The 13,162-nt window shown below is 33.6% G+C and overlaps 1 protein-coding gene across 1 annotated transcript; it reads right to left on the bottom strand.

The window, feature by feature from the left end:
* Positions 1 to 2,963: 2,963 nt before the first annotated feature.
* Positions 2,964 to 12,444, bottom strand: LOC126822049 (lysocardiolipin acyltransferase 1). Its single transcript, XM_050550787.2, has 6 exons — positions 12,341 to 12,444; positions 10,763 to 10,992; positions 9,390 to 9,591; positions 8,316 to 8,428; positions 7,089 to 7,239; positions 2,964 to 6,030 (listed from the first exon to the last, which is right to left on the bottom strand). Exons 2-6 carry the CDS (start codon positions 10,934 to 10,936, stop codon positions 5,591 to 5,593), a joined length of 1,080 nt encoding a protein of 359 aa, XP_050406744.1. The 5' UTR covers positions 10,937 to 10,992; positions 12,341 to 12,444; the 3' UTR covers positions 2,964 to 5,590.
* Positions 12,445 to 13,162: the final 718 nt, after the last annotated feature.

Genomic DNA, 13,162 nt, shown 5'->3' with positions numbered 1-13,162 from the left:
CCTGCATTCTTTTTTGTTGTAATTCATGAAGATCGCTGAATGGAAAAACCGGGGCTGTTTACGATCTTCAGGATATGCCATGGACTAATATGTACGTCTGCTGCAAGAAAATTTTATCTGGGCATCAGTCGAGAAAAGGAAATATAATTCCCAGTACCTAGCGTCGTTAGTTAAGTCTGGCAATACGTCCAATAACCCATGTTCTCGAAACATGGGCTAAGATGAAAGATTATCAACCAGTTTTTCCCGTTTACCTCTACCAGCTTTTAACAAGTAAATTTTATCCCCACCCCGTTCAGTAATATAAGTTTACATAGCTACCGCAGTAAAGCAAGCGACAAAGAGAACTATTTCAAACTAGTCTACCGTTTTTAACCATATTAGGCCAAAAAGAGAATACCCGTGTTTCTGATTACTTGGATCCCAAACTAGGGTCTGTCGGAGGGTTGGTTGGTTAAGATTGGATAGAACAATCTTTTAGAAAACTACATGCATTCTTCAGGATTTGGCATATCATTTTAAATACCCTAATGTGTTTATTATTTATTTCCTAGAATTTTTAGCTTAGTCGATTCAGTGCTCGAACTATAGGTGCTCGAATGTATCTGCAGAAAAAAAATGCGCCACTACTTTCGAAACCTCAAAAGATAATTAGGGTCCGTGATTTTGGGGTTAAAAAAATAATTGAATAGAGGCCAATTTCCAAATTTTCTTGTCAAATTTAGATTGCTTTTCCTAATTATAATTGAAACCAGCGATTGCCAGGCAGGATACGCCCACATTTTGCAATAGACCGGAGGCTCAGCGGCGGGGGGGGGGGGGGGGGGGGTTCCATCAAATGGGGACAAAACCAGACCCAACTTTTCTAAAGTAAAATTTTGCGTAGAATACGATGCCGAGTGGTAATCAGTCCGCCGCTGGCGCGTTTTCGAGATATTCGGGGTCAAAGGTCAAATGAGTTCATTTGCACTGAAAGTGAATGCGCAGTCATTCTTGTATTAGGAAAAGAAGCTGAAAATGATCGAAAGTAATTAAACTTTCAATAAAAATGTAAACTTGCTAAATTCGCCTTTAGTCTTAGTGACCCTGGAGGTCAAAAGGTGAAATTTACCGTTTTTGCACTAGGAAGATTTAAAGCAATAAAACATCAACGTAAAGTATAAAAATTAAAGCAAAACCTGTTCTAATAAATAATAGGAACATTTCAAATTTATCTTTAGGGGGTCTTAGCGCCGAACTTTTACTTTAGAACGTCGAAAATGATCTTGCATAACAGAACCAACACACTTTGAAACCTGTTTCAAAAATACGTAAAAAACTGTCAAATCGAAATCTCTCCGATTTATTTTCACAACGATTGTTATACATAATGATACTAGTTATCTGAAAAACAATTGAATAGTTTCAGTGTTGGACTCCAGCCTGCAGGCCGCGTGGATTTCCGAGAATTCCAGTATAGGAAAACCGACGTTAATCTGTGACGGGAAAACACGTATCTGGCGACGAGATTAAAAGTTTGCAAACTTTTTATGAGTTTTTATGAATTTCGCCGGAACATGGACGCAGATAAAACCGACGAATGCATTGTACATAGTAGTTCACAGGATATATATGTCGTATTGGTAAATGTTAGCGGGGAAAATTTTGGCAGGCTTTGTGACGCGGCCTGCAGGCTGGAGTCCAGCCATGGAACTATTTAATTGTTTTTTTTTTTCAGACAACTAGTATCATTATGTATAGCAGTCGTTGTAAAACTAATTCGGAGAGATTTTGATTTAACAGTTTTTACGTATTTTTGAAACAGGCTCCGAAGCGTTTTGGTTCTGTTATGCAAGATCATTTTTGACGTTCCAAAGTAAAAGTTTGGTGCTAAGAGCACCTAAAGAAAAATTTTAAATGTTCCTATTATTAATTAGAACAGGTTTCGCTTTAGTTTTTATCTTTTACGCCAACATTTATTACTTTAAATCTTCCTAGTGCTAAAACGGAAAATGTGACCTTTTGACCTCTGGGGTCACAAAGAACAAAGGTGATATTAGCAAGTTTACATTTTTATTGAAAGTGTTATTACTTTCGATCATTTTCAGCTTATTTTCATGATACAAGAATGACCGCGCATTCACTTTCAGTGCAAATGAAGTCATTTGACCTTTGACCCCGAATATCTCGAAAACGCCCCAACGGCGGACTGATTACCACTCGGCATCGTATTCTACGCAAAATTTTACTCTAGAAAAGTTGGGTCTGGTTTTGTGCCCATTTGATGCCCCCCCTCCCCCGCGCTGAGCCTCCAGACTACAAGAGATGGATAGAGAACAAGCTAAAAACAAAAATGATTTTTTTGTACAATCAGGGGCCATAATACAGAAAGTTTCATCGAAATCGGATAAGAATTGTGACCTTAGAGGGTCCATAACCTTTGTATTACATACTTATACACATTTTGTCGGGCAGTTTGATTTCGATTTTCCCGAAATTCGAATTCAACCTTCATTATGGTAGAATGGTAATATATCTAAAAAAAATTAAAATCCGAAAAAAAAAATTGACCTCTAGAGAATCCTCAAGCTAAAAATATGAATTTTCAACCAATCGAAGGCTGTAGGAGTAAGACCTATATTTCAAGTTTCGTCAAAATCGGATAAAAATTGAATTGTGACCTGTAGAGTGTCCACAAACAAATTGTGGACGGACAGGGGCGACGACAATGTACGTCCACATGAAAATGTGGGCGTATAAAAAATCATATGTACAAATCTAGAATCGGCTTAATATTTGGTAACTTGATCCAAATACAGCCTAAGCTTTGAAGAGTTATCTCCCATCTTACAGGCTGAACATTCACAACCCTGTCCATTTCCAATGCAAACATTTTGTGATCAATGTCAAAATTGATTGGGCAATTCGATTGTGGTCACAGTGAATGTAGTATTAGCTCAATAATAGAAGACAATAGTCAAATGTTCCTTGTAGAAGAAATATGCTTCTGCAATCCTTTAATATCACTAGCTATAGTATGACAATTTAATCACACAAATATACATGTAGATAAATCGAATTTTTAACTTGCTTTTTTATGTACTCAATTTTTCACCCATCTTAGAAAATCAAATTCTCAAAATCTATGAGAGATAATGGTCTCATCTTTGGTATACCATTAGTGCTATAGCTACTGTGAGCAATAGAAGGTGATCTTCAAAGTGTTTCTTATACATTTGGACATTTTATTGGGATGCATAATGTTCTTTATTAACCTCAAATAGTAAAATTTATACCTTATTGCACTCTTTAATGTCTATATATATATTATTCCAAATCACAAATAGTTTGTTTCAATAAAATTGGTGAAGATTTTGATTTCCTAACATACCTACCGTGAATATATAAACCAGAGGCTGCCAGGGAGGATACGCCAACATTTTGCAAGAACAAAAACGATTTTTTGTACAATCAGGGACCATAATCCAGAAAGTTATGGTCAGAAATGCGCAAATATCAAAAGGGACTGAGATTTTTGGAATATAAAGTTATGTTTTAAGTTTCATCAAAATCAGATAAAAACTGTGACCTCTAGAAGTTCCATAACCTTTGTATTACATACTTATACACAATTTGCATACAAAGAGCGACCTTTTTTCATTTTGATTTTCCCAAAATTCGAATTCAACCTTCATTATAGTGGAATTGTGATATATATCTAAATGGTTTTTAAAATCGAAATCCACAAGCTAAAAATGCGATTTTCCAACCAATCAGGGGCCATAATCCAGGAAGTTACGTTCGGATATGTGTGATTATCAAAAGGAACCAAGATCTTTAGGTTATAAACATGCATTTCAAGTTTCATCAAAATCGGATCAAAATTGTGACCTCTAAGAGTGTCCACAAGCTAAAAACGTGATTTTTCGTACAATCAGGGGCCATAATCCATGAAGTTATGGTCCGATACATGCCAGTATCGAAAGAACCGAGATCTCTGGGAGATAGACCTATATTTCAAGTTTCATCAAAATCAGATAAAAATTGTGACCCGTAGAGTGTCCACAAACAAATTGTGGATGGACCAGGGGTGACAACAATATACGTCCACATGAAAATGTGGGCGTATAAAAATCCAATATGGCTACCATTTCCATGGCAACCAATTACTATTTTACGGTCAAATTATCAAATCTGTTTTGGGACATCATATACTAATATTACACTAAATTCAAAGTTTCTGTTATCAATGTGAAATTCTTAGGTAGTGTCCTGCCTTATTAAAATCTGTACACACAGAAAAACAAAACAATATACATATTATAAAAATAAGGACAGAATATTAAAGTTTGGGTCAAGATTACAGTAAAGAGTATATTGAGATATTTAGCAGCTGTTATATAAGGTGTTGCTAATACTGTGTGTCATTTCAATTAGTGATAAACAGAATCTTTAGGACTCAATTTTCATTTCAAAATATTACACAGAAGGTAGTTGGTTTTCATTTCACTTTTAGCTTAAAACCTCGACTGTTGAACACAAATTCTATAATATCTCAATATGAAATTAACGAAATCAACACTTTAATTCTTCACCCAAAATCAACTCTTTAATTTTTTACCCAAATCAAATAGTTCCAAAATCTGCAATGTCACCAAACATAACACCCCTCAAAACATCAAACTAATAATCAACAATTAATTATTCAATAGACTAATAACATGACAATGGCGTAAACTATCTGATAGTAGGCCTAAAACTAATATACGGCCCATGTTAAAACTAGTATATTATTTCTTGTTCAAATTAAAAGTAGCCACCCAGTCAGAAATTTAAAAAGTGGATACTGCACGTGGCATTACTTTCAATACATTAATGCTGTTCCCCCTTCAGTTAATATTAATTTCAAGAAAAAGAAAAAAGTCCATCACAATGCAATAATATACAATTTAAATGACAGTCATTATTGGTCCTAATGCTATATTTTTTTAATAAAGAGTTAATTAAATAAGTTAAAACAATGCTGTTAAAGTACATTATAATAATACTCTACATATTATTTTGGCAAAGAATGTCTATACATTAAACAGGCATTATATAAGAGATAATCTGCCTATTCCAGGTCTTAAATGTTATATAAATTACTAATTGGACATTTATTAACATGACAAGATCATAATGTAACAACTTTTCGTCTTCGAAGAAATTATCAATGAGCAGAAATTCGCCTGTGTATCTGTTATTGCTCGTTACTTCAGTCAATTATATAGAAGGATAACTTGTGTTTTCCTTTTGCTTTCATCACTTCCGTTTCTTCAAATCTTCATGATGCATCTATCGTAGCAATGATCTTTGTGTTAAAACTATATTTGGAAAGTGTTTAACCAGTTCAATCACATATGTGATAATGGCTGACACCAATATTGTCCTTTAATGATTTAGTTTAAAAATGGAATACGTATCGTATCGTAACTGCAGTGGCATTACCCAGCACTAAATCTTACATAATGCCCCATTAAGGAATGAGTAGAAATAACTATATCAACAAAATTCTATAATAAAATAAATCTCAAAATCAGGATAACATTTATGTAAATTGTACCCATTATTTTCAGGAAAACATAAGATTATCAACCCCTCCTATAGTGTTTTGAATCACCATAAATGTAACTACTGCAATAAAACAGTACCATCGGAAGAAACATACATATAATAAGGAATAAAAAACAAAAATAAGAAAAAAAGACCAAAATAAAATGGCCATATATAAATATCTTGTTAAAGCACCATGATCATATTTGAGTTCTTGGTCTTTTTCATTAAATTGTTTCTTTTCATAGTAAGAATTAAGTTTATTTTCTTTCTCAAGCCATGTTTGTTGGCACCATTCACCCAATTTCTCTGTATTTTGAGGTATATCAGTAATATTATGATAATTAATATTAAAATGAATTTCTTCAGGAAATCTGCCATGTATTATATCACCTTCATTCTGTAGTATATACTTAGGATAAGCTACAGTAACATCCAGTATTCCATCTATAACATTATCTAAAAACAAAAATATTTGACAAAATGAATTTTAAGTTCAACTCATTCCCCCAAAATATCTACATTGTACTATTTCTGTATACATGTACCTCTTTTTATAACATTTTATCTAAAAACAGGTTCAGCCAACAGTGAAGCTGCTGTTCCCCACCTCAATCCCAAAATAAATAGATGACATATATTAAACAGGCATTATAAACTATTAATTAGACATTTATTAAAATGATGTTACATGAATAGACCTTAATCAACTCTCTATGCTATCTGATGAGTTTGAATTTCAACAGATTTAAGTCCCATTTGTAGTTTAACGGCGGGTGGTGATTAACCGTTGAAAAGGGATAATCAAGACTTTCTTTATTATCTTAACAACAGTAACAATGAAAAGCGAGTCTACAGTGTTATCAAAATCAGGATTTCTCCACTCAAAGTGAAGTAGTTTAACTGAAATTTTGAGCATATTCCTTTTACATTATACTTTTTTTTTTTAAACTAGTATAGCGTGAACTGTCAACTCTTTATCTAATCCTCCACAATTTCGCTGTAATTAATAACACATTTATCTTTTTGTAAAGCATTGAACAATCAAAGGTAGCCTTAGCAGAAAATGCTCATGATTGAACTAGTCAAGATTTTATTGTAGGAAGACCATACACCTAGTTTCATCAAGTTATCATGGCCCAAAGGATCGACCAATCAAATTGCTTATCTCAGCTTAGTCTTATGCTAATCATCGAACTCAGTCAAGACATTCACCTAATGAATATCTACACCAAGTTTGAAAAATTCTAGAGTTAATGTGTTCCAAAATCTTGACCAATCAAATTACTTATCACCACTTAGAGTAAGTAGAAAATGCTCATCATCGATGTAATGAAACTCTCACTCAATTAGGACTAGGCGCAATCGAGCTAGCAGTATTTAAAATTTAAAACAGATCTAGACTTAACAATAATGTGTTGTACCAATTTATCTGAATTAAGTAAAAAAAAAAAAAAAAAAAAAATAGAGTATTGTTAATTGTTAAGAGTATCAAAAATTGGATTTAAAAAACATACTTTTTCTCATTTGACTGATCATATGAATAAAACCAGTTGTCCTAGGATGAAGAACAAAACTGTATTTTTGTAAACCATTTTTCTCGGCAAATACATCACTTCTCTCTTTGGTCTGTTTTGTTAAATCTGTTCCTTCGGGAAAAAATAACAACTGAAAATGGAAAGATTGGTTGGCAGGTAACAAAAGATGCTCAAAACATTTAATCGTCTAAGCAGTCCACAAAGACCGTCACATATATTTAACCTTTTGTTCGTCATGGGAGCATGTATAGGATATTAACCTACCCGAGGTTCATATGATAGAGAACATGCGGCACAGCCCAAGTGTTCTCTATCATATCAATCCCATGGAGAGAAGGTTTATATCTGATATATACAACGTCATAGTTTTAATCACCCTTAATTAAATGGACTCTTCCTTTAAAAGGCAACAATGAATGCATAATTGCTCAATAATTTCTGCCAAATAATGAAAATTGACGAAGTCGTGCATGTTTCTATCAAGCTACCTTATCGCCACCTTATAGATACCAAACTAAATATGCCAGTTTCGGTACCAACCTCTTCAAACTGTACCATGAATATTAATTGTAATTGTCAAAAGAATAAAAATTGATTTCTGTGTTTTTTGTATTATTTCATCAACGTCATCAGCGGTTGATATGAAACAAATACCGGTATATCAACCTGAGATGACGTCATATATCAACCTATGATGACGTCATGACAGGTTGATATAAGATATAACATCTATGCACATCAAAGAAAAAACTACCGCAAGTTGCATATTTAAAAGACATCAACCTGATTTTACCTGACAATGAAACATAAGCCCAGAGCAGCTACAGGTAGGTCATCTGAGAAGTCCACTGAGGTTGTCACATTTTGAAAGTAATGAGAGCATTCACAAGACACTAAAATCTGATCAAGAGTTAAACATCCTACTTTTCTGCACCAATAGAGCTAATGAAGACAGCATTACATCATGCAGTGTGCTATGATGGGAAATTTTGTATGGACAGAGTATATACACCATTTTGTAAATAAAATTACAGACTTCTTCAGAGATGAAGAACTGATATCATTGTGTTCTGTTATTGTGTCTTACATTTTACTGTTATTTATGTAACAAAATATGAAACCTGTCTTTTGTGGAAACAACCAAGGACACTAGTATTCTGTATAATATCAGAAATTGACATGATGATAGAATAAATGTGACTGTACCTGTGGTTTATGTCCTACCCTGTGAAAATATTCAACACATTTTGTAATCCATGCACTGTCAGTCTCCCATTTTCTTTGAAGAAACAGGAAAGCACCACACTGCATTGCCCAGCCTAAAAAATGATGCTTACATTAAATCAAGATATAACCGTTTGCATTTTATAAATGTAGAAAAAAAAACTAGTGTAATATCTTTAGGTGAATTAATTTCAATAGCAACTCTAGCTGGCTCTTAATGCTAGGTTTGTCCCTATTGAGTCCACCACGGTCTGATACATGTAGGTGCAGATACGTTTTGATAGGATCAACACGATTGCTATGACTGACCTCAATATATGATATAAATTTTCCTTAATCAATTCATTATTATTGAAATGATTCAAGTTTATTTTCAGTTTTTATACACCCAAATTTTCATGTGGACGTATATTGCCGCCGCCCCTGCCCGTCCGTCCACGATTTATTTGGGACACTCTACAGGTCACAATTCTTATCTGATTTTGATGAAACTTGAAATATAGGTTTATCTCCAAAATATCTCGGTTCCTTTCGATATTGGCATGTATCGAATCGAAACTTAATAGATTATGGCTCCTGATTGTGCGAAAAATCAAGTTTTTAGCTTGTGGACACTCTAGAGGTCACAATTTTTTTCCGATTTAGATGGAACTTGAAATGTATGTTTAAAACTCAATGATCTTGGTTTCTGTCGATATTCACGATTTTACCTTGTGGAACCTTTACACAGTGATGATGATGGGAGTTCAAATTTCGTAAAAATCGGACCAAAACTGCCTGATAAATTAGCTGCTCCTTGAGCACAAATAGTGTAAAAGTATGTGATACCAAGGTTGTGGACCCTAGTCTATATGTTTATATCCCAGAGATTCCGATTCCTTTTCATAACTTCCTGGATTATGTCCCCTGATTGTACGAAAAATCGCTTTTTTTATAGCTTGTTTTCTGTCCATCTCTTGCATGGCAACAACTTGTTCATAATGAAGTATTATTTACTGGGTGGTACATGTATTGGGTGGTGTTGGGTAGTACAGAGTAAATTGTTCTGCCACTTACCTGGGCCTGGTATTTTTTTTAGAAGAGCTTTAAGTGAAATGACGTATTGTTGTAAAGATGCATGTCTGATCTGATAAGACATTAAAAATAACCAATCTAATCTTGTTCTATGATTCATTATAAGAAGAAGATTTTGATGTGTATCTAGTAATTTCTCTCCCACTACTTTTATCTTTATTCCAATCATTACTTCATATAAAGCCTATAATATATATAGAATAAAATTGGGTTTAACATTTTACTTTTCTGTATCAACAGGGTTAATGAAGACAAACATACCCCATAGCATAGTTCCTTTAGGAACTGTCTCTGATCGATGTCCACTGACAGTTCCTATCAATTTCTATATAGCTACAATATGAAAATACCGCCATCTCATTTCTTACCACAGCTGAAACACATTTATAATAATTCAACACTATTTTCAAGCAGAATTTTGCAATTAAAAACATACACCAAATACGTTTGAACTGACCAGTCATTCTACTTGAACAAAGTGTTGAATTATTATAAATTTGTGTCAGGTATGACGAGAAATGATTCCTTTTGCGAAAAATAAACATTCACGGTGAAAAATAGAAGGTAAGGGTTCCAAAATAGCCTAAGAACCGAGGTAGCGGAAGAGCAGTATTTTACCGTATTTTCATATTGCAGGTATATATATAGAAAGCGATAGGAACTGTCAGCAGACATCATCCGATCACAGACAGTTCCTAAAGGAACTACCCATAGCATACCCCATGCAGTGTGCTCTGGTGGAAATTTTGCCGGGAAAGTGGTACTTAGTCTACTATTAGTTGGAATTCCAACTGCCAAGGATTCTTTCATGTGCGCCTGTAATACAGGGTTCCCGCGGCTTCGTCAAACATTTTTTCAAGAATATTCAAGGATAAATATACGTCAAATTCAAGGATTTTCAAGGACATTTTTTAGCCTAAAGTTACAATTTTTCATCTTAAAAATAACCAAAACATTACCAACTATCGTTATAATCTCATATTTAAAAGGAATTGAAGACATTTGAAACAAAATTAAGGATCTCAACTGAAATTCAAGGATATTTTCCTATTTCTGCAAAATTCAAGGATATTCAAGACCTTGAAAATGAAATTTTAAATTTAAGGATATTCAAGGATTTTCAAGGACCGCGGGAACCCTGTAATATACTGTGATATTGACAATGTTCATCTGAAATAAGACTTTGTGGTGACATTTAAACTATAGTATGTCAAATTTCACTCACTTAAACCAAGTTTAGACATTAAAATTAAAATAAATATTAATATTTTACAGTTTACATGGACTAGTAGCTTTCAGTCTACAATGTCTAACATTTTTCTTATTCAACAAATAATAAATAAATTATGACTCACCACTGCAAACAGCTTCCACATAAAAATGAATTTTTCCATAATCCATTTCCCTGTTTTTTCTGTCAGTCGGAAACATAGCAAGGGAAGAAATGGGAATAAGAAAACCACTGAACCAAAAAAACTGGTTAAAAACAACAATAAAATAAATACAATTCCCTTGGTGATACCTTTCATCCTCAATGCCAAATTCTCTTAAATTTTCCTGGTTGAATTTCAATCAGTGTCATTACCTGTAAAAATAAGTCAATAATTAGATTGGGAAGAGAACAATTTAAATGTATAGGTAGTATCAAATCCTTTTGTCCTTCAAGGAAGGAAGGAAAGAAAAACAAAGAAAGAAGAGACTAGAACAGTGGTTCTCAACCTTTTTTTGCCAATGGCACACCTTGGAACACATGAAAAAATAGCGGCATACCTGGCTAAATAGATATGAAAAATATATCAATTTTGCAAAATAAAAACATTACAGCATACAATGACTCAAACTAAATGAAGAAAAACACAGTGAATACTCAATTGGGATCACATCGTTTTTCGCATTTTCTTAGTGTGTCTTTCAAAATTTCGTGGCACACTTATGAAGATCTCGCGGCTCACCTGTGTGCCGCGGCATACAGGTTGAGAATCACTGGACTAGAAGAACCTATTCAACACAACACAGCGTTTATATTAGCCATTTAGTCAGAAGCCAGAGAAAAGCAACAGGGTTAGTCCTATATGCATACATGCCCATGTATTTCTACCTAAAACTGAGAAATAATGTTTAACATCCACTGAACACAGGGCTTGGACAAATTATGGTAATGGTACATGTTTCCTTTCCTTTAGCAATCTAGGCATACCGGTACAATCATTTGTGAATTCAATTGCACAACCAAATCTGATATGATCACTCATATAGCCAAGCTAATGTTGTCTGGTATCTCTATAAAGTAAACTATTTTCTTGAAAAATAATCTTGTAATTATAATAAATCTGTTGTGTCTTCATTTCCTCTGTACAGCTCAATGCAAATACCTGTAATGTAGAAAATATGGACACCACAATCACACACACCTCCCTAGTTTCTGTACCAGTACTGTAGTAAGCTAATTACATAGAAATGAATTACAAAAAATCCAAAGATTATTATGCAGCCATTCACATATATACCTCCAGTGATGGGCATTGTCAGTAATAGAAATTAAGGCAATTCTATTTGAGTACATGAAGTCCGTCTGCTCCCACTTCGGCAACTTCTGTCAGTGTCAAGGCCTAATAATTTTAAACTAATTATGCACTTGCCTCACCAGATGTTTCCATATTACGCGTACGGGACCTACTACATAAATATACATGTAGCCTATATCCGCAGGACTCTTATTAATACAACTAAACCAAGTTGGGAGATATCTACCCTTGTTACATGTATTTTGCAGTGCATGACATGACGTATTCACACCAAACTCTTGCTTGGCTACAGACGTTCAAGTTCAAGACGCAATTATTTTCTTCCATCAGCCCACACACAGAAAACACTATGTACAAATGAGTATATACAAAGAACGTTTTCGTACATTAATATTAATATATAATTACCTTTATTATTCAAACCATAGTTCATTAGCCTAGCCTTCCAACAGTAAGTAAGTAACCAGAAACACAGTAAGACATGTAATAAAAAAATTCTTTTAACAATCGCGTGCTGAGAGTAACCTCCCTTGACACAGCTTTTGCATTAAAAATATTTGCGCCGCAATAGTAGAGCAAAACAAATTATCACTCTCTCACAAAATCTTAGCAAATGATTTAACCATGTCTTTTAAAAAAGAAAACATGTTTCATTTCATTATGATCATTTTTCACAATATATATGTCATGGGGGTAGACCTACCGTAGCGTATAGTAGGGGCCGGCAGTTGTGTATGTTAATGTAGGCAACCCATGGAGCACATAAGGTGCGTAGCACGTTTTACCCAAATACACGTTTATTTCAACTCATATAATAATAATTTATATCTATATTTGATAATATACTGTTCTTTATGCCAAATTCCCCAAAATGCCATTTCCAAGCAATTTTGACAGTTCTATAACCAAATTCACCATTATTTTAGGGACATAAACATATATGCCTACATATTTAACATCATAATCATATACAAAAAACATTACGGATGTAAATTAAAAATTTAAAATGCCAATGGCATAAAAAACAGTAGATCTATATTATCTAATATATAAATTATTACTATATTATTATATAATATTATTATGGTGGATTTGGGTAGATTTTGAGTGGTTGGGGTAAATCGTGCTACCGCCCACTTAAGGTTCATTAGTTTTTTAATTGACTTAGAACATTTAGTTTTAGACTACCTGTTTTTTTTATACATTTTACCTATGTGGTTACTTGTATAG

This window comes from Patella vulgata, chromosome 5, assembly GCF_932274485.2.
Source record: "Patella vulgata chromosome 5, xgPatVulg1.2, whole genome shotgun sequence".
Taxonomy (NCBI): domain Eukaryota; kingdom Metazoa; phylum Mollusca; class Gastropoda; family Patellidae; genus Patella; species Patella vulgata.
The sequence above is the reverse complement of the archived record's forward strand: the minus strand, read 5'-3'. Positions and strand labels throughout refer to the sequence as shown.

Excerpts from the sequence above, each read along its gene's own strand:
- LOC126822049 (XM_050550787.2), bottom strand. The coding sequence starts at position 10,936 with ATGAAAGGTATCACCAAGGGAATTGTATTTATTTTATTGTTGTTTTTA. Across the intron at positions 9,592-10,762 it reads TGTGGAAGCTGTTTGCAGTG|GCTTTATATGAAGTAATGAT; the intron begins GTGAGTCATAAT and ends TATATATTATAG. Across the intron at positions 6,031-7,088 it reads GATCAGTCAAATGAGAAAAA|ATAATGTTATAGATGGAATA; the intron begins GTATGTTTTTTA and ends TTTTGTTTTTAG.